Raw genomic sequence first — 21,579 nt, 5'->3', positions numbered from 1 at the left:
TGAGCTGAAAGTCTGTTCGACCCTTTAAAACCTGAGCAAATTCACTAAAATTACCTGAAAATGCACCAAAAAAAAGAAAAGTTAAAAAAAAACAAGGAAATGACCTGAGAAAAAGGCTAAAACAAAGTAAATTAAGTCTTGTAAAATAATTTTAAATATATAATTATAACAATTATAATGATAGCTTCCTGGAAATTTTCCTTGGCCTGAAAAAAATCAAAATCTACTTATTCCTTGCAATTTGCAGATAATGTTTACAAAGTTGCTCATTGCCTGTTCCTTGTGTTGTACAAAAAAATTCAAACCAATTTTCTGAAAGGCGTTTGAATGCAGCAAAAAAGTGATGTCGATCCAGCTTTCAAAGGGTTAAGCACACAGCAGTAAAAGAGTTGTCCCCGATGTTGTCTGTAATTTCTTGTCTTTTAGATGCTAAATTTGGAGTTGCACTAAAGGTAAATGTGTCACACTAATATGCAAGTGTGGCGAGGAGGAAGAAGCCTTCAGCTTGGTACAGTACGTGTGCAGGATGACTGCAGGCATGAGAAGTAATGTGCAGACACAAGGCCTTATCTTTGCCTTCAGATGGCTTCTGTGAGTCACAATGCCAGGGGGAGAGGATGATGAGTGGGGGAACGGAGGTTGGTCTAGGTTGCTCATGATGGCCGGCAAGTCGCCCCTACCCCCTGACACACTCAAAACCTTTTTATTCTATCTTTTCCAAGCTTGTACAACGAGGGTGCCTTAATAAAGTCTCCCGCACATGCACATGCACATGCACACACAGCTACTACTGTGCACATGCAGGATTGGCTTATCTGCTATAGGCTCTTGATGCACGCTGCAGCTTAGTTATTTCCAAAGAAGAAAGAACTAAAGAAATAAATAAAAGTTCCAGTAAAGAAAAAAAATGACAGCTTCTCACCTATTTTTACTCTCAAAGTTGGAAAAGAATACAACAGCCTGTAGGTTGGCAAATATCCAAATGAGAAAAACACTGGGCTGAAAATAAAGCTTTATTCAGGGAGGAAGTCTTGAATATAATTTTAGTCTAAATGCTGTTCGAGTCTCAAGTCACGAGGCTAGCAGGAGAAAAGGTACTGGAAAGCTTTGTGGCGTGTGTACTTTGCACCGCTCATCTGTAGTGCTCAGAATACGAAAACAAGACAATGTGATTAGAATAGATCGGTGACTTTTGGCATGACAGTAATGTGTGCGGTATTAAAAAAAACCCCACACACAAATAAAGTAATGGAGTGTTCCACCTTTGTCTGTCTCACTGTGAATATTTTTATTTCTGCATTCAGGAGGTACGTTTTATTGAACTGTCATGACTCGTGTATTTCCTGGGCCTGAAGGGCTCATTTTAAATTAGCCTCGAATGTTCAATGGCAGGGGCACTGAAGCAAGCCCACTCAATACCACATGGCCCAGCGCCTTGTCTTTAATGGATAATGAAAAATGATAAACGACGTGCTGAGGCCAGCCATCCTAATGCAACACCTGTTCTCTTCTATTGACAGCACGATGCAATACACCACAACTCCCGCCTTAAAGACACACGTTTATACAGGAAACGCATCGATCTGAACTCCGCAATGGGTTTAATTCATCTTTTGTTTGTCCCGCAGGTATCAGAATCTATTTATTCCAACCAATTTGTATAAAAGATAATAGAGACAGTGTGAGGCAGAAAGTCCAGTAGATCAAACTGAAAATATATTGGACAGATACTGGTCTATCAATAAGAACAGATACAGCCTATACACAACGATCTGACTGAAGTCAGTGTCTGATTCAGTTTTATGGCTTCATGCCCTCAGTCTGTAAAATCCACAATCAAACCTGTTTCACCTGACCTTGAGGAGCTGCTAAACCACTGAATAGAGTTTCATTAGTCTGGCTTGATATAATAGTTTTACTATTCAATGAACAAAAGGCTTTTCGACAGAGACTGGATTTGGTATTCTTCAAATATAACGTATTAATTTGTTGAATTTAAAGATTTCTGTGACTGCGGGACAAGCCTGACAAGTCAAAGTTGATCGCACTGCCAGTCACGTCCGTCCTCTCTCTCCCTGATGGCTGTTTGCCACTGAGAGCAGTGTATTAACATGCAGCTGTTACTGTAGTCAGAGTTTTCAATAGCTGAGCAAGGAGAAGGAGATAGAGTTGGAGAAATGTGAGTGTACACTTAGAAAAGTACTGCTATTATTCGTCATATTCCTTGGTTAAATCCATCTGTATCCAGGGGTTGAAACACCCTGCAGGCGTTCTGCTAGACCCGGTGAAATGGCTTAAGCTGTGGGACATATTGCTATAGGCAGAATTTATTTTTGTTCATAAAATACATGCTTGGACAGTTAGTGCCAACCTCACGGTAATTAGAAAGTGGGTGTAAGACAGCAGAAACAATGCACAATCAACATCCTCTTTCATCATGCTGCCATTGTCACCCTTTGTGCCCGACAGCCAGCGATGAGGAAAACTTTGAAGTGAGACACCTTTGTGAAAGCTTCTGCAGTTGTCCATCTCACAAAACTTTAGGAAGAACAAAAGAAAATGTCTAAAACTAAAACTTGCTGTTAATAACTTTAAGGGTTCCAAAAGGGTTCTTCCCGAAGGACTGAGGTTCTATGCAGAACCATTAGAAAAAGGATTCTTTTACGACTAAAAGCCTTTGCACGCTGTCCTTTTTTTATCCAAAATTGCTGCACGTCTACAAATAAGTATGACCACATATGTGTCAATCATGTTTGCACACTGATTTCGAAACCTTCTCCCAGCATTTAAAATATCGGAACAAGTATGATTTTCTGTGTTTGTAATCATCAAAAGCCTTCAGATAGCTGTTTGACCAAAAATCAGAGAAGAAAATGTGCCGGCATTGCACATCTGTGCTAAGGAACAGGTGCTCAGTATCATTTTATAATTCAGATGGCTCACTTAACAGGTCAGATAGTGTCATTCAGGTGGATGATGATGTCGTATTGCGGTCGTATCGTGAATTTTCACAACAAATAGAACAATAAAACACATCCCTCTCAGTGTGAAAAATTTCTGCGTGTGATGTTATTTTTTTGGATGATTAAAAAAAAAACATCTGGCGAAAACTAACTCAGCGTGAAAATGCTTAAGCTGCTGTGTCCAAATGAGACGCGTGAGCTCATGTTTACAGAATGGGCAGTTGTGAGCATTAACTCGTGAACTTGGAGCTCTCAGAAAATTTCCACTCACAAGGTTGTGAAGACAACAACAGCAAGGACGTTCATATGACCTCCTCTCCATTAAGTCCCAATAAAACCCTTCTCATCCAGCGAACCCTTTTTTGAAGAAAGGATTCTTCATGAGTTCTTTGTAAAGGCCTTTGCACATTAATTATGTTTTTTCATATTCATGTTTTAATTTGATAAAAGTCATTAAGCAGATAAACTTGCAAATCGAGTCCAACGTGTTTTATTGTTCTATCCAATGTGAAAATTGACATTACAAGTCAAATGGAAAGACCTCTTATTGGTGTGTCTTGCATTTGGCAACGCAGCTATCTGGGTTGTGAAATTTTACTGTGCGCCTAATCAATTACATCATCCTTGCAGTAGTGCACTTCTGGATAGGCTCACATTATCCTTTTTTTGTGATGTAAGATTTCAAGAGGGTAATTGCTTCCACTTATTTCCACTTCTTTTTCTAACTGGGCCCCTCTTCACTTCTGCACTGTTCCTCTATGTTATTACAGATGTATGAGGTTACGACCACATTTTTTGAACTGCTTCTTGGTCAAACAACACTTCTGACAGAAGTAGAAAAAAAATGAACATGTTCCAAAAACTCTAATGATGGACTAAAGTTTCAGAGTCGGAGAGGTGTTTGGCACAACATAAGATTTGTGTTTCCTCTTGAACGGGCAAAAATTTTAGACTAAAAACACAGACTTGGGCAAAGGCTTCAAGATGAGGAGAGATAAATTAAAAACCCTTTTTATTCAAAGAACATTTTTTGGAAGAAAGAGTTCTTCAAAGATCATTGAAAGCATGGGTGTTAAAAGATCCTCAACCTCAAATACTCAAAAATTAACTCATACTCCAAATGGTATTCTTAAATGTAGGTGTATCTGGAAAAGCCTGAATCAGTTCATTTTACTTCAGCTCTGCCGTTGATATCTTTACCATCAGTTCATGTCCACAATCTCTTTGTTTTCTGAGTATTTGGTTCTTGGCATTTTATATTTGGTTCAAAGTCAGTTTCAGTTCCCCACCCTAATGCACCGCTGATATAATAAAGGCTGTAGTAGTGGTGATTTCACGCACCTTTATCTCTATGACTGCAATTTCAATTTTATTTATAAAAATGATTAATTTCCCTAATCTGATCACAAACACCAAAATGCTCACAACATAGAGACTAGAGCTCTGTTAGAAACTCAGCAGATCTTTTATTAGTTACGCTTGTCTAGTTTCTTTTGTCTTGGTTGGTCCACACATGCATTCTGCAAACCTTTCATTAGATTTCTGTGGATTTTATTTTTTTAAAATTGTACTCATGACATTATTATAAATGAGCGCATGCCCTCAATGATTTGTTGCGATTTAAATAAATGCTGATGAAAATTAATATTAAAAAACTCTTTTCTCTTTATTTGATCCCTTGATTGTTTAGTTTTAACACATTTTATGAAGTCTACTTTTGGAAATTACTAAAGAATGAAAAATGATTATATTAGCATTATTAGAGGTTGCATGAGAGGAGACCTGAGAGGATGAATGAGGCAATATGAGCTTTTTTAATACAGTGACATAGTGTATGCTGTTGGGATGAGAACATGTTGGCTGTTTACATCCTCTAAGGTCACATCTCCCCTTGCACCATCACTTCTAATATGATCAACAGTGCAAAACGACACTGCGACACCTCACTGTGCTGCCTATACAATTATGCAATCTGCATATAGCGCAATCCATTATGATTGTAATTGACTGGAGAAAATAATAACGGCGTAATCACAGCCTCTAATGTGCTCTGCAAGTTGTTTTGATCCCACTTTAATTTATTTAATCAACCAACGAGACTTGATATTGTACTCTCAGCTTGGATTCCCTGTGAGCGCAGACCGTGATTGTTCCCTGGATCCTGGGACACCAGTGTTATATCAGCCCGCAGCTATCAAGTGAACAACAAGAGATGCTGGGCTTTGTACGACAGCACATCAGGTGAGCAGAGCAAGGTGACAAGCAGTATGTGTGGTGTTTGAAAAAGCATACTGTATAACAGAGCTTTTACCGTCCCCTTGCAAACACATTGATATGTGGAGCTTTATGAACATCCATTGATTTTATCTGAGGCATAAGGGAATAATCAAATCACGAGTACCTATGGAGCAGCCCAAAATGAAGTTTTTATGCTTTCCTGATGTTGTGACTGTGGTGCTCGGCCACTCTCCAGTATTAGCAGAAGAGTAAAGGGATTACATTTTCTAAATTGACGTTGTCTCCCAGATACAGAGATTGAGCAAATCAAGTTTACCGTACCTTGACAATGTCTTCATTGGAGGACTTGCACTGCACAAAGGCTGAGACGTCAGTGACTGCTCCATTCATCTCTATGGAGACCATTTTGACGGGAATGGCCACAGTGCGTCCGGTCAGAATGGCTGTGTTGATAATCTCGGTATCCTACGGAGAGAGAAAAAAAATAATGATGATGAGAAAAAACATCATATTCATGAAACAGTGAGAGGTAGAGGGTGATTTTCTTTGATATTTCATCAGTATTACTGATGTCCAAGTTTAAAGCCATTATCACCAGGGCTCCAGTGTCTCTCAGGTGAAACTCTCAGCAGCACACCACAAGTCATTTTACTGAGACATCTTACACTGGGTGTCGTCAACTGACATTTTAATTTCAAGTACGCTCTTCTTCAAGTGAGCGACTGGAAGTAACCGAACTGGGGATAAAAAGGACATCATTTGAAGAAAAGTTAACAATTTCAACCTTAATCATTCTAGGAAACCCATTTTAAATGTGTTCTTCTCGGTAAATCACAGCAGCAAGCTTCAACTTCAGGCCACACAAAAGACATGGCATTTACTGTACGGATGCACAAGATCTGATGCAACTACTTTAAGTCGAGCACATGAGTGGAAATTTGACTCAGATATTAGAGGAGATGGGTTTTTGTCACAGCAGCAGTCTTATTAGGGATGGATGCTTCTGTTAAAGGACTCCAGCAAATGCAAAAGGAAATGCTAATGTCCACATGATGCGTAAGAGCAAACTTTTTATATTAAAATGACTAACAAAAATACCTGTAATTTTCTCATAATTTTATCCATTTACAAAATTTGGTTGCTATCATGTATGCTTAGTGCACCTCCATTACCTATTTATGTGCTTAGCACTCTACTCAGGAAGCTGAATTATTATATTAGTTTGAACCATTTTGCCATGAGGGTATTTGAGAAAAAAATGCATGAAATAAGTTTGGTTTTAATTGGGCCAAATAAAGCATACAGAAATTCATGGAGAATTTCTCAGTTGTTAATTTTATGGATCTCTCTATAACAATTTAAGTGCTGCTCAACAGTTTGGGGGGTTTGTTAATCCATTTGTACTTGAACAATCATTATGAAGATAATCCTGAGTGAGGAAAACTATGCACGACAGAGAAGCCTTTATTTTCACTTTTCTTGATAGTGTGTCTGGTACTTCACACATACATATTATATAATTATGCCAGAGTTTATTCAGAGAATGTCTGTTATATTGTTGCCCCGTTATTCTACATAGTTAAAACTTCAGAATATCAAGAGGGATCAAATGGTGATAAATCCAGCTTGTTGTACACACTGATTAAAATAACCCTTGAATTCTTATAAACAAGATCAACATTGTCACCCCATCTGCATTTTTATTTTCAATGCATTGGAATGCAAACAGCCAATTAAAATACACACCAGGCCTTCAGCTGAAGTTTGCATCAATTCATTATTTTTTTCTTTGCAGATCATGTAAGCTGCGAGAGGGTAACAAGTTTTCTCATTTGCGGTGCACAAGTAGCCCAGGAGAGAGACCATGTAAATTTCCTGCAATCAAAAATAGCATATTTAAATTTCTGCTTGACACTTATATTGAAGTCTTAATAAGGGTGCAGAGCACTAAATATGTGACTTTCTCCCCCCACTAATTTTTCATACATTCCCACTCAACTGCAAGGCTCAGAATTGTTTATTCATTGTGGGATATTATGCAGGAAACTTAGCATTTAGTTTTGTCATGGCATCCACTCTTAAGCCTTAAGCAACAAAAGTAACAAAAAGTAGTCAGTGCTGCAGCATCCTTAGGCATGACACTTTACTTCTGACAGTGACAGAGCACTAAGGTGCAAAGATGTCAAGAGGATCTAAAGATACATTCTGAAACATTTTTAAGTATTTTATTTTACCAGGTAAGCTTGAGGTGTAACAGCTCTTTCACATGGCTGACACCAAAAACTGAAAAGGGGGAGAGCGATCATCAAGCAAATATATAACTGAAACCCTCACGGGAGCAAAATCTATATCGATATAATTGGTAATAACTGAGGCAATTAGCAGCAGAGTCATTAACCATGGACTTCACAACAGTTTTTAATTGCACATTTCTTCTAGAGGCCTTTCCAAATGGCTGGAGTAAAAAACATTAAAATTTTCAGTCCCGTCTGAGCAGGACAACTCCCAAATATGAGACAGTGGCTGAAGCCAAGTCTGTATGATGTTTATAAATGTGTCAAGCCACGTTTCAAGTTAATAAATAAAAAGTAACAACCTCAATGTATCTCCTCTGACTTGTAATGATGCTCAACAAGTGCATCACCAATCATACCATCAGCCACTGTGCCGCCTGCATTTGGAACTCTTCAAACTGGCATATTTGGTCTAATTTCATGGTGACACACACATCTTGATTTGCACTGATGAGGATTTTATTATAATGATTTTAAAACTGTTTTTATGAAAGATTATGTCAAGTTATTATATTAAATAATTAATTTATATTAATGACTGTCTGATTTTATGATTCATGGAGGCATTGCTGCTTGTTTTTAATTTTGTCTTGTGAGATGTCTGAGTGCTTTGAAAGGCGCCTATGTGTTAGTATTATCATTATTATCCACCTGTTGTTGTTTTTTTTAAATTCTGTTATATTTACATTTTTTATTTGCAACAAAACCCCACAAAAACTTGAAAAACTAAAGGAAAAGAAACAAATGGGCCAAAATATTGCAAAAAAAAAAAAAAGGTTCTGTGCAAAACTTTGTGTTTCAATACAGATAAAATGCAAGAAAGTGCAAATGAAAAAATCTAGTTAAGACAATGTTTTAGGTACTGACAGCGGTGCTTTTAATCAAAACATTTCAACATAGACTGAAACTTTCAATGTGTCCTCCATACAGCATGTTTGGCTGTTTTAAGTCTGTTGCTTGGTGGTTGTATGTGGATTTTTGTGTTTGTTTTTTGTTTATGTTTTTGCTGTTTTGTTTTTATTCTGTTTGTTCTTTTGTGTAAAATTGTTGATGGTGCTGTCTTGGCCAGGACTTTCAATGGGACTATTCCCAATTAATTAAAGGTTCATCTGAAAATAAATAAATACATGCATACATCAATAAAAAATGTTCAGAAATAGAAAATACATTTATCTATCATTGCTCTTAAGCAAGTCCAGTCAGAGAATCACAAGGTCCCATTTTTTTTAAAATACTATGTACTTTGAGTCCTTTGAAAATGCTGTAAGACATCAGTATACTTGTTGCCAATGATAACGTCCAGAATTGTTTTTTTTTTTTTGTTAAACTAGCACATCAGTTCATGGTGATTAAACCCGATGATCCAATCTATCTAATATTGTAAATCTTTTATTGACACTCATAAGCAAAATCTGTTCAACAAGTTCCAGTATTTTAGAAAGATTTGTTTTTGTTACTAAAGATAGGCATTTCCGACTTTATGAAACATGCCCAATTTATGCAAAACAAAGCACAGCAGACCTCCATGGATAATCGACTGGACTCTGGGGCGAAATCGTAATTGAAAGACATCATCCCTGAGCTCTACTTGCTGTTTTGGCATCTGGTATGTGGTGCACTACACAAGACACTTTACAATTACATGTGTGCTACTTTGGGAGCACTAATTATGCTTACCTGAATTCAGCTTGGAACAAAATCAGTCATCGGTGCACAGAGCTATCATTTTGCTTAATTACTATGTTCTTTATGAAGCAGCAAAACAGTTATTAGATTACCTGCTTAATGGTAAAACAAAAATATTTTAATTCCAGCATATTACTGAACTAAATTAGTTTGTTATGGCTGCACTGAATGTGTTTTTTTATTACTACACTATAAAATAAATCACTAATTCACTTTAATAAAGACACCAGCATGCATACTATTCTTGCCATCACCATGGAAGTGTGGCAGCGCATTATAAACGTCACTCAAAGCTCAAAAGAAAAAAAACAAACAAAAACCTTCTCACTCCCGCTTAGTCTACAGGCTGAATCACCATTATTTGTCTCTCTGTTTTGTTGTCAGCATTAAGATATATTGAAATGAAAACAAGGTTAAAAAATGATCATACATTTGTGTGGGTTTATGGGCTATTTTCCTTTTTGACCTATCCATCACTTATTTTTTCCGATAAAGTTCATCACTCTGCAAAGTATATTGCTCAGTGGTTTAGTTGGTTGTATTGTAACATACTGTGATGTTTGGTTTTAAAACCCTAAAAATGTATTTTTTAGGTTTACAATGTGTGTGTGCATGCGTGCATGCATGTATAATCTCAGTTTAATGGAAAAATGTGTCAGATTTGGGGGGATTTGGAGAAATCTTGCAGTGAGGATTGCAGATTGCAACCAGCAGAAACATCTCCCTGTTAGGATTCTTCAGTGTTCTGTGTTCGGGAGGTTTTTACCAGGAGCTGAATTATCTAAAGGTAGGTCTTTTCCTCACCAAAACAAATGGACCAAGTGATTAAACTGGTAAAAAAAAAAGAAAAAAAAGTGACTTAATTAAGCATTTTAATGCTGCAAATCAGTGTTTCTGAAATGCTGTTCAACATGTCGGAGCCGGGCCAATGTGCGCTCACCTTTTGTCTCTGATATCTTACTTTTGACTCCTTTGGGAAAGAAATTCTGAATCTCAATGGAACTATTCCTTACCAAATAAAGTTTAAATAAAAAAAAGAATAATGATTCAATTTAATTTTGATGTGAATATTTACCATTTTGTCTTCTTTTTCACCATAACTGTTACTGTATGCACATTATTGTATGTAACCTTGATATCTTCCTCTTTTTCTTAAGTAGTAGCCCAACTAGGGACAGGATTTGGAGAGTAGCAATAGCTACAAACTCAATATGTGAAACATCAGTTACTACATTACAACAGCTTGTTTGTAATAAGCTGAAGTTGTACTATGTTAATTTGCATTGTCTCTATCAAATAAACTCTATAAACTCAAAAAACTCTATAAATAAACAGATAATTAAATAAATACTTATTATATTATATTCCTTTTCTGTCAATATGCCCCCTCATACACACTGTTTTTTTAATGCCACTCATTCACAGAGTCTATTAGACCAACAAATAATTACCTTTTTGTCCAAACCGTGTTTACAGATGACATATAGTAATTTGTTGTGGTTATTCTTGTCCATTTGAATGTAATATATGACTGTGGAGCCTGCTTGGTTTAACAAGCAGTGAAGCGAGTTTATTCAGCGTGTGAAACTTAAATGGCATGTTAAATTCCTATAATTTCCACCTGCTTTTACATTATGTAAACAATTCACTTTGCCAGATGTGTGTCTTTATGAATGCACAAACATATACATGTAAATAAGTGAAGCGTGACTTCAAGCTGTGGGATTCGTCATTTTTTATTTAACATCTGGTTGCTTCTGTGGCACAGAGCTGCTAATGGAGTTAGGAAATCTGGCATACCCCCTGCTCAGCATCCTCCTTCCTGTTTTCTTCAGCTTTCTCCCTTCAAAGTAATGAGTACGTCCGGGGAAAGCGGGCTTTGATGGCTTTGTGTTAACAGTGGCCTAAACTGTGTGACGAGCCTCGGGGTTGATTTAACCTTACCATTCAGGAATTGTTTCTCTTTTTCACATTGTAAATTCACTAGTAATTCCCCCCTTTTCTCCCTCCTTCCGTCCTTTATCTGCAGCAGGTCAACTGTAGTTGGCACACAATCTGTGGTCTGCCAACCATAAAAACCCTCTTTTTTTATGCTCTTAACTGTCGATTTACCAGCTCTTTCTTTTCTCTCTCTCTTTCTCCAGACAGTCCTCTGTCAAAAGTTACTATAGGGGTCCATCCCAAACCGCCATCTCTGTTGCTTTTGTTGCACAAAATTTGTATTTTGAAGACAGAAAAACCTCCCACCTCTTTATATCAGCAGTTTCTGAAAGTGCTGATCTGTTCTACAAGCCTCTCAGTGGGTGTATGGCACAGGCTGAAAAGTGCAGGATGGTTTGCATCAACTACAAACCCTTAAAATGACAGTTATTCTACAGGAAAAACAAGTCAGTTTTCTCAGCCTCTTTTCCTTTTACCTGATTCATTTATGTTTTAAACACTAGCTCCTTGACCTGAGAGGTGCAGGTGTGCTCATAAAAAGCCCTCAAGACACACTGCTTGATTTATGAACACACAGCGACCATGTTCTCTGTGCTAATTACAGCACATTCTGATGCTTAACATAAAAACATCACTTTTGTACTTCAGAGCCGCATTGTATTCTTGTTAAGGGCTAAGAGATAAGCACCTGCTGCAGGGTCGAGTCCACACTGGCAACTCAACTTTCATAGCCGCAACAGCAGTTATTACTGTTCTTCCATTCAACAATCAGTCAAAGTCATTAGATTATTCACATCACATTAAAAAAGGCTCCAGGGCTGTTCAAGAACAATGTGCAGCAGAGGTTAAACATAACTGCAACAACGAAAAGCACAAAAGCACCACTGTCAGTATTCATTTTTCCCTAGATAATAGTAACCCTGAAGTCAGTCTTCCAGTTTGGAGAACAAACATTTATTTCTGTGGTGTAATGTTACATCTGGACCAACTCCAGAGGGTGATAATCAAAAGGCAACAAACCAATATGAGCAACTTAAATTATACATTTAGATGAAGGCATTAATTCATGCTATCCTCCCATCCTGCTTTTTTATGCAATGTGATACAGCTCAGTATGATCGTAAATTTACTGATTTAAAGGTCCACTGTGTAGGTTTTAGGGGGATATACTGAAATAAATTGAACATAATATAAGCATGTTTTCTTAAGCGTATAATTACGTAAAAAGAATAATGTTTTTGTTACCTCAGAATAAGCCATTTATATATAAATATGGAGCAGGCCCTCATTCACAGAGATCAGCATGTTGCACCACCATGTCACTACAGTAGCCTAGAATGGACAAACCAAATGGTAGTTCTAGATAGGACCATTCACGTTTTTGTGTCAACTATAGATAGAAATAAACAGTGTCGGAAAAACACTGATTTTTTTTTTTTTGTGAAACTGCTTTATTTTCAACCAAGCCGCAACTTCTGAGGCTGTAAGACAAAGCCAATGCAGAAATGCCAAAAACTGGCCATCTGAGGTTGGTTAAAATGTCTAACATTACAGCAGCTGATACAAGCCTAAATCCTTAAATCTTACAAACCACACCTTTAAAATGATCTTTAGAGGTAGAGTGAAGTCATTTCTTGACTTTCTGATTGTACATCACACATCTTTGCCACTGCACACCGCCCCTTTAAGCTCCTCAGCAACCTGCCATGATGATGAAGTTGGTCTGTTCTTTTCTGCTCCGATAAGACCAACTGTTTTCAGTTCATCAGTCATGTATAATGTGGTGTTACCATTGTTTAACTGTGTCACATCTCCTGCTGGGTGATATGGAACATCCACTTTTTTTGTTCGGATGTAATTTACAACCCAATTAGTCACCCCTACTGAAATGATGGATTAAACCTTATCTTTCAAGGTGACCACAGGTGACCGACCTGCAGGAGTCCGTCCGATCTTTAAATCGATAAATGCTGCCTGATGATGAAAGTTTTTAGAGTTAGTCTGAGCCTTTTACTGTGCCTTCTGAAATTTTAGAGAGAGCAATGAGCAGAGTTGATCTGAGTTGCTCTCAAATTTGGTTTTGAAGCAAATTTGTGACTATTTCTATCAATGACGATGTCAGCTGTACTCGATAGAGTAATTGGAAGCACTCAGAGGATTCCCAGGGTGTGAAAACTTTCTGAATTGATCATCTTTTCCTTTCCTTCCATTTCAAAACAAATGTAGCCAAGTCTTCTTTTTACAGTGACAGGGAAGCTACTGACGTCCGTAAAATTCCCTGCCAACCAAAAATATTGGAGAAGATGACAACGCCAGTCCTCTTTTACTGCTCCGTCTAGTGTTAACACAAGTTCTGTGCTCAGAAACTGCAGCTAAAAATCATTAGAATCAATTCAATTTACCCACTGATGTAACTACAGAGTAATACACGGAGCAAAACTGGCAGGCAGTTACAGAAAAAGCACCAAACGTTGCTGCCATCCTGCTTCAGAATGTAAATTTTTACAAGCAAAAGTCACACAGGCAGAAATCTAATTTTGCAACACAGCTAAACACATCTGGGTACAAGACGCATGCTAATTCCAAATTTCACCGGGACCGGAGACATGAAGTGAACCTTATGTTGCAACAGATGTGCTGTACACACAAAGTCACAACTGCAGATCAGGTTTATTTAACGGAGCTTCAGGTGAGACACCGCTGTAATTATGCAAATCGATGACAGTGAAAACACTGTACTTGAAGATTCTCAGAGCTGCGACGATGACCTTTGCCCACCATGAACACCGCAATGTCCTCAGAAAAACCAACATCTACTTCTACACACTACATACATCCAGTCTTCTATATCATTTACCATGCAGTGTAAATTTTAATGAGCAAATATCATGTGGGTTTGGACTTTTATCACTGGCTCTAACTCGAACAGGTGATTGAAGCAAGAACACAAGAGAGGAAGTCGGCAAAGCCAGAGGTACTCAGCACCTTTTGCTTGATTAATTTCCCTTTGTTCCCATAATCTGTTTACTACCTTCACTAATTGCACCTTTCACAAGACAATGAGAGGAGCTCCAATTAAAAGTAATAGATACCTAAGTGTTCCAGAATTGGTTGTCTTTCTTAACAATCAGCACGTCGTTTGGAGCCTGTGTAGGTGTTGATTAGATTTACTTGCAATGAGAAGCTGTCCGTTTTATGTCTGATGCTCTGTGCGTGATATTTACTTATATACAAATGCAGGCTGTCATGAATAAAGACATTTAAAGGTACAGTATTAGTGAGTATTAGTAAGTTGCAAAACTGTTGATACTGAATGAATCAGTAAAATGTTGATTGACGATGACAAAATCAAAATGGCTTTTGTTGTCTCCACAGAAGTGAATGGATTCTGGGGTCGCAGTCCCTTTGTCTGTTCACCATCCACCTCGACCACCTCCTCAGCTCGGTACATACATGCAGTGTTTTATCAGCTCAAAGAAATGTTGTCTGCTAACATAATCCGAACAGCGAATACGTTGCCACCACAACTTCCATTATGAATCCAATTTAGCAACATACAAATGTAGTTTCCTGGAGATAGGGTTGAGAGTATGCATTGTGCCGCAGTGTTAGAAAACGTATACGTTAGAAAAACACTACATATAAATATAATCTTACAGCAGCTGTGCCTAACAGAGTAACATTTCTCAGCACTACAGAGGCACTGTCGGAGCCATGCAGAAACCAACCAGATATGACAAACTTTTGTGTGGCTGCTTGCACTGTGCAGCCACACAAAGAGTGGTGTTATATTTCACAAGGAACAAGGCTTGAATGAAATCAGACCTACTGATGGCCTCCACAGCAAAATATGTCATTATGCTTTCTGACAGCTCACTGATCATCTGTCTTACATTTTGAAAGCTTAAGGCACAATGTAAATGGGAGACATTGTTTAAAATGAGGCATTTCAGTTCTGTTGTTTTGGTTTATTAAACTAAAACTTAACTTTAACCCTTTGAAACCTCAGAATTATACATTCAAATAAATTAGTTATGTTATATAATTATTTTGCATTTTAAACACTTTTTTGTCTTGTTCGCCTTTTTTAAAAATCTATTTCATTTTATTTATTTATTTATTCGTACTAATTTTCAGTTGTTTTTTTTTTTTTAACTAATTTCTTTCAGTGTTATTTCTTTGGTTGCTCATTGCCTTTTTTAATCTTTTTTTCTTTTAAATTAAGCCAATTTGCTCAGGTTTCAAGACGTTAAATAACGATAATTAGATGAATCTTAGACTGATAACAATCCCTCCCATATGAGTCTATATACTGAGCTATACTTCCACTCACCATAGCGAGCGGGATGATGGCCTGAATATCTCGCTGCACCACCGTCAACTCCGTCACCACCTTCTCTGAATCGGGAGGCGGGTTCTGCCCCTTGTAGTCGATGTTCCAATTGATCCTTCTGGTCACGGAGAGGCTGGTGAAGTTTTCCATCTCGAAGTCCAACTGCATCACCTCGACATTGCCCAATACATCCCTGCCAGACCAAAAAAACACACAAAAAGGCAGAGTTAAAATAAAGGCCAAATGTCAGCTGCAATAACAACAAGAAATTCTGGCACTGCATGCGTTGGTGATGAAATTGTTGACAGGAAAGTGTTTTATTATTAAACAGCTGTCGACACACTGCTTTGCTGTTATTTTTAAGTTTTCCTTAGGTCCCCGTGAGTTGAAAAAAGCGACTATGTATTCATAAAGGCATCAACGTAAAGAACTGCAGCCAAAAGCTTTAGAGCCCAGTTGAAACTTGTCAGGTGATGTATTTTAGTATTTGTTCTTTATTCAGTTTTATTCCACATCTGCATATCTGAAGGCGTGTCTTTTCGTGACACATGAGATAAAAACACAAAGGCAGCATGAGATTATATGTATGCTGCTGTTAACCTTTAGAAAATGACATCACAGCTTTATTGTCTTTTACTGAAATGACAGAAGAGCTGAATGTACTTTTAATATCGTTTTCAGTTTTCTGGATGGATCAATGAGTCGATATCCAATAAGCCGTCCAAAGAGGATTTCAGGATAAAAGCCAGTATCTTGTTTTTGGCTTCAAGGGGAGTTTAATCAATCTTATTTATTCAGCAGAGCTCACAGAAGTTGTCAGTCACATTCATCGATGAAATGGACGTTGTGACATTTCATTCAGTTAACAGTAGCCGAAACAGCTTCTTCAGTCTGGATCTCAGACTTCATGACACAAACAAGGCAGCGAACATGTCGGACCTTAAAGGTCACAGTTTGCTGTTTGCAACCTGAAGCTTCACAGCTGGACAACTGACCTCCCATTTGAAATGTTACCATTCTAAACTTTCAGAAATGTCATTGTTTGATTTTTAAAAAAATAGGCAGCAGTAGCAGCTGCAATGTTATTCAAGTTTTGATGTAAACAAAAAGGGTGTGAAGAGACGATATAATATTAGTGGTTCTGGTGAAAATAATTCCCAGCCATTATGATAAGTGGTTTCAGTTCACACCTTTCTTGATTAAATGAAGTCAAGGTGAAAAAGCTGAAACTCTGCTAAAGCATATTACAATAAGAATCCTTCTCTCATGCTGCAATTTAATCCTTCAGTGCCGTAATCCCTTTATAAACTGTTTTTTTTTTCTGGTAACAAACACTGAATACAAAATGATTCCTTCTGGACTGAGCCCTACTTAAGTCTAAATAATGATGTATCAATAAACCAAAACGTCCTGCTTTTTATTACCCTTAGTGGTCTGCACTTTCTTTTCAAAACATTAGACACAGCCTTCTTATCATTACAATAGCCTCAAATGGAGCAAAATAACCTTCCTACAAAATGCATTCATATGAAATTCAAAGAAATATCAAATGTTTAAAATGTAACTCCACCTGTGCTGAACATATCTGCAAATTGAAAAAAAGAAAATTAATTATAGACCTTAAAAAGAGTTGAACAAAATAATTTTAACTCAAGTCCACTTTAGTTTTCTTTCAGTCTCTTTCAGTGTTTTCTAATATGTATTTTTTGTCTTTTACTAAACCGTATCGCTGTCATACCCTGCTGTCAAGGTATGATAAAATGATCACGGTAAATAGGTATTTTTGAGCCATTGTAAAATCTTGTTTCAATCTGTAGATTGCTGTTTTTTTCACTTACTAATCTGCTTGGCAATGTGTGCGTGCAAGGGCGTGTTTGGTTTCAACATTGGGGTACGGTAGGAAACAGTAGGTTTCAGACATTTTGGGGTCTATTTATGGTGTCATTGTCTCCAAAATAAAAATCCCCTGCTACATTCATGTTTTTATTGGGGGGAGAAAAATGTGCATGTAAATATTGAGTCCTACAATTCTATGTCTATTTGTGTGTTTCTGCTCAAATAATTTCATCAAATGTTGGAACTGATTTCTCTTAAATGAACTGAATATTGGTTAAATATTGAAAATTTAACATTGATGAAAAGCACTGGACAAAATGACTTATTAAATATTTAACTCAAAACGTCTATTGGGAACCTTAACAAAGTGTTTTACAATGTCTTAATGTAAAAACACAGGAATCAATGTGCTGTTTCAAAACTCTATGCGCCCAACCATCCAGCACTATGAGCTCTGTGCAGTATAAATATGTCACACTTTTTGATTTACAAAATCTTTTTCTGTATGTAATCACGATGGCAATCAAATTTTCAATGACAAGTATATGGCAAAGGTATTTTGCTGGAAAGTGGGTTGTATTTTCTTTCTGATTCATAAAGCTTCATGTCAGACATGATTTATTTATTTGTGCATTAATGAAAAAATCTACTCTGACGTCAGACTTCTTTATTTTCATATATGTGTTTCCACTTATACACAGAGATGTTAAAACGGCTGAGAAGTGACAGTTTTCTAATGGCTTTCCTGCTTACTTAGATGGAGTTATCATATGCTGTGAATTCAGTGTGTGCAGTGTGCTTTCCAATAAACAATCACTGCTCCCTAATCTTGCTGGCTTTCTTCTTTCATCTTAAGGCTTGAGTGTGGAGCTTGTGCAAGGGGATTGCAAATTTGGTTCTACCTCACTCTTTCAAATAACCGTAATTGCAGTGGCTGCAGATTTGCTTCTGACCAATCAATAGCTTTTGGTAGGTGACCTGATTGTTCTCATGGCCATACACATGAAATATTCCAGCATTCTCTCTTTTGCTCGTCTCTGCAGTGTGAAGATACCAACACTTCAGCTGGGATTTCATCGCAAGCATGCCAGTGATGGAGCAGCGATAACAGCCCCCCTGTTATGAAAATCCTGCTTGTTGGGTTTGTAATCCTCAGGTTCAACAAGCCTTACATGAAACTGTCTCACTGGTGGCGAAGGGGCAAATTAAATCTCTCTCCACCCGTGACGAGAAGCATCCCGCCAAAACCTCACCTCTAAGCTGAGAGCGAGGCGCTATAGCCGTCTGTCCTTCACAAAAGCAGGGACCCGTCCCACCATTCAGCCTGAGAGCCTTTTAATGAAAGCTGCATCAAACTATCTGTGCGAGCCTCCACCCACAAAAGGCTCCTCTCAGGAACATCGTGATGAGATCTCAGCCTATTTGTCTCGACATCACTCACTGAAAACAAACACCCCCGTCTGTCTGTGACACACTAAAGCTGTCATCAATATGGCCCGCTGGAGTGAGTACATGTACAGCCGCTCAATACAGTGTCGACTGCCACCGCGCCGGAGGAAGGAAAAATGATGTTCACAATGCACTGATCTGGGTTAGAGGGAATGCTTTTTTTTTTATCAGAGTAAAATGTATAAAATGTAAGTGAAAACAAAAAACATATTTGCACACTTGACATTTTGACATGGTTTTTGAGATCAGAAATATCACATCGCTGTCTGTCTGCACATGGCCTTATCCGATTGGCCTCATTGATTCCTGTTTCGGGTTTCTATCTCCTTACAATGCCAACAACAAAGGTAACCAAACCCACAGGTTTAACTTAAAGGGACAGTTCACTCTAAAATCAAAAATACATATTTTTTCTCTTACTTGTAGTGCTATTTATCGATCTAGATTGTTTTGGTGTGAGTTGTCGAGTGTTGGAGATATCGGCCGTAGAGATGTCTGCCTTTTCTCCGGTAAAATGGAACTAGGTGGCACTTAGCAACACATACTGCGAAACATCAAAATATGACGTGCTAGGTACTTTTCGCTGTCAGTTTTGGATGTTCAGGGCAGCCTGTTCTCATTCCAAACACCACTGCTTTCCTAGTGCTTTAGACGTAAGCGTGTGATGCCAAAAGAGACCTTGTGCATACACATATTAAATTTCCTTAGGCCATCTCAATGGAGTTATAGAGTGACCTTTCATCAAAATACTAAATTATGTATGTGTTAGCTAATTAATGTTACTTGAGTCCAGTTCTTAGGGTTTAAAAATGAATTATCATTCTACAAGGAAATGTTTCGGTGAGCTGTCCTGTCCTCCGTTGTGGTCCTTTATAAATATTTCATGTAAGTCTTTCCTTCAGATTTGATGGCAATGAATATATAAAAAAAAGACATTGATATTGATGTCAGACACAATTCAGCATTAAGGTGTTTTTACAAAGTAGTGGGCGGTGAAAAGTGAGTGATTTCAAACAGGAGGAGAGGAGGGAAGTAAACATGACTTCAGAAAGTCCAGTCTTGTTTCCATTAGGTTAATGATGTACGGTCTGTATAGCACAAAGTATATATTTTAAAAGCTGTAGCTTGGGGCCTTTCCTGAGCTCGAGGGGATTTCATTCTTTGATCAGAGGTCTGTTTGAACTGATTAACAGGGAGAGTTCATCGGATCAAAGCGCTGCAAGGCAGAGTTACAACAGCCCAAGAACAGAGATGGTGAACTGAAGGCTCAGAATGGGCCATGCTTAAGTCTATAATATAAAATCTGAAGTACTTAAGTCTATAACACTGATTTTTAAAAGCATTTAAAGCAAAGTATAGGAATGTTCAACTGAAATAAAGTTAGGAAGATTAAAGTTTTAAGGGGATTTACACACTGGAACTATTTTTCTGGTGAACCACAGTTGGCACAGTGAGCCTGCGAGAGTTTTCTTCACAGTGAGGTTGCCAGGTTTGGTATCACTGCGCCTGTAAAGAGACCAGGGTACAAAAACCTGTGCCCACTTGTTGTATTTAACCCCTTTAAACCTGGATCGACATCACTTTCGTTGTGCTGAATTCGGACTCCTTTCACAAGTATTTAAACCTTTCCACCCTAAGCAAATTGGTTTGCTTTCTTTCACAAACATAGGCAAAAGGCAATGGGCAACTTGGTAAGAAATGCCTGGAATATTATGAGAAATTAGAAGATTTGGATTTTTTTCTTTTTTTTAAGCTAGGGAAAAGTGCCTAGGGAGCTAAACTTATTTATAATTATTATGTTGAAATATTAGAAATTCTTTTACAGAATTCCTTTGAGCAGCTTTTTTCCAGCTCATTTCCCTTTTTGTTATTGTTTAAATTGCTGAAATCAAGTCATTTCGCCCAGGTTTCAAGGGGTTAACAGACAGACCAGGCAGATGCATTAACTGCTGTGGTCCATTTTCTTCCATGTAACACTACAACTGTAACTTCAGTGACTGTGTGTTGGGCTCTTAGTGCTGCCAAAACACCAGTGAACTCTGCTGTAGTGCTGTGCCTCCTGAGTATACATGGTGCTCGCCTGCTTCATATATACTTGAAATGTGTGAGGGATTAAAGATAAATTGCGAAAATTGGTCTTTGATAACTGATCTATCAATCTGTTGATTGATTTGATCAGCTGATCTGATCAAACTGATGGATGAGAGGAGCAGCTGCAGTGGGTGGATGCAAACTTTCTGAGCTCTCTGATGCTCCATCTGTACCCAGAGTGTGCTGTGCACTCCAAGAAGTGCAATGCATAACCAATTGGTATATATATTTCAACAGAACTCTTCATAAATAGTCCAGCTCCAAAAATAGAAAATCTATTTGTGGCGGCAGGTGTTTTAAGGCAGGCCACCACAAATAAATTGGGAAATCCTGAAAGTTTTTGGATGTGTTTGAAGGGATGACAGCTTACATGTGATAGAACTTCTTAATATAAAAAGCATTCCTTTATTGCCTGTTATTGGGGTCCTTTTCAATAATTGCAGAATTGTAATTCACACCCATATTTTTATTTTTCTTACAAAATATAGTCCAACTTAAGGCTGACTGCAGATGCCTCAGTGAAACTGATCATCTCCATGTTGTATGAGGATTTCAGCAGCTGGTGGAGTCACAAAGCTACTCTAACCGCAGCTAAACATGCAGACCAGATTTTACCAGTACAAGGATAAGGATATAAACAGGAGGATATGACACAATATGATGCTTCTCCCCTTTTTAACTACTAGTTTTTTCCATGCCTATGCTAAGCTAGGCTAAGCACATCCTGCATTTGGCCATGACTGTATTT

The 21,579-nt window shown here is 37.8% G+C and overlaps 1 protein-coding gene across 2 annotated transcripts in view; it reads right to left on the bottom strand.

Moving 5' to 3' along the window:
- The window catches only part of tmem132e (transmembrane protein 132E), a 444,092-nt gene that overhangs the window by 42,390 nt on the left and 380,123 nt on the right, over window positions 1-21,579 (bottom strand). For both annotated transcript variants that reach the window (XM_042499185.1, XM_042499184.1), the window contains exons 4-5: window positions 15,456-15,648; window positions 5,523-5,666 (exon numbers count right to left, since the gene is read on the bottom strand). In XM_042499185.1, coding sequence (XP_042355119.1) covers window positions 5,523-5,666; window positions 15,456-15,648 — 337 coding nt within the window. The remainder of the gene's footprint in view (window positions 1-5,522; window positions 5,667-15,455; window positions 15,649-21,579) is intronic.

The sequence above is a fragment of the Plectropomus leopardus genome, chromosome 13 (assembly GCF_008729295.1).
Source record: "Plectropomus leopardus isolate mb chromosome 13, YSFRI_Pleo_2.0, whole genome shotgun sequence".
NCBI lineage: Eukaryota > Metazoa > Chordata > Actinopteri > Perciformes > Serranidae > Plectropomus > Plectropomus leopardus.
This window is presented reverse-complemented; position numbering and strand designations above follow the sequence as displayed.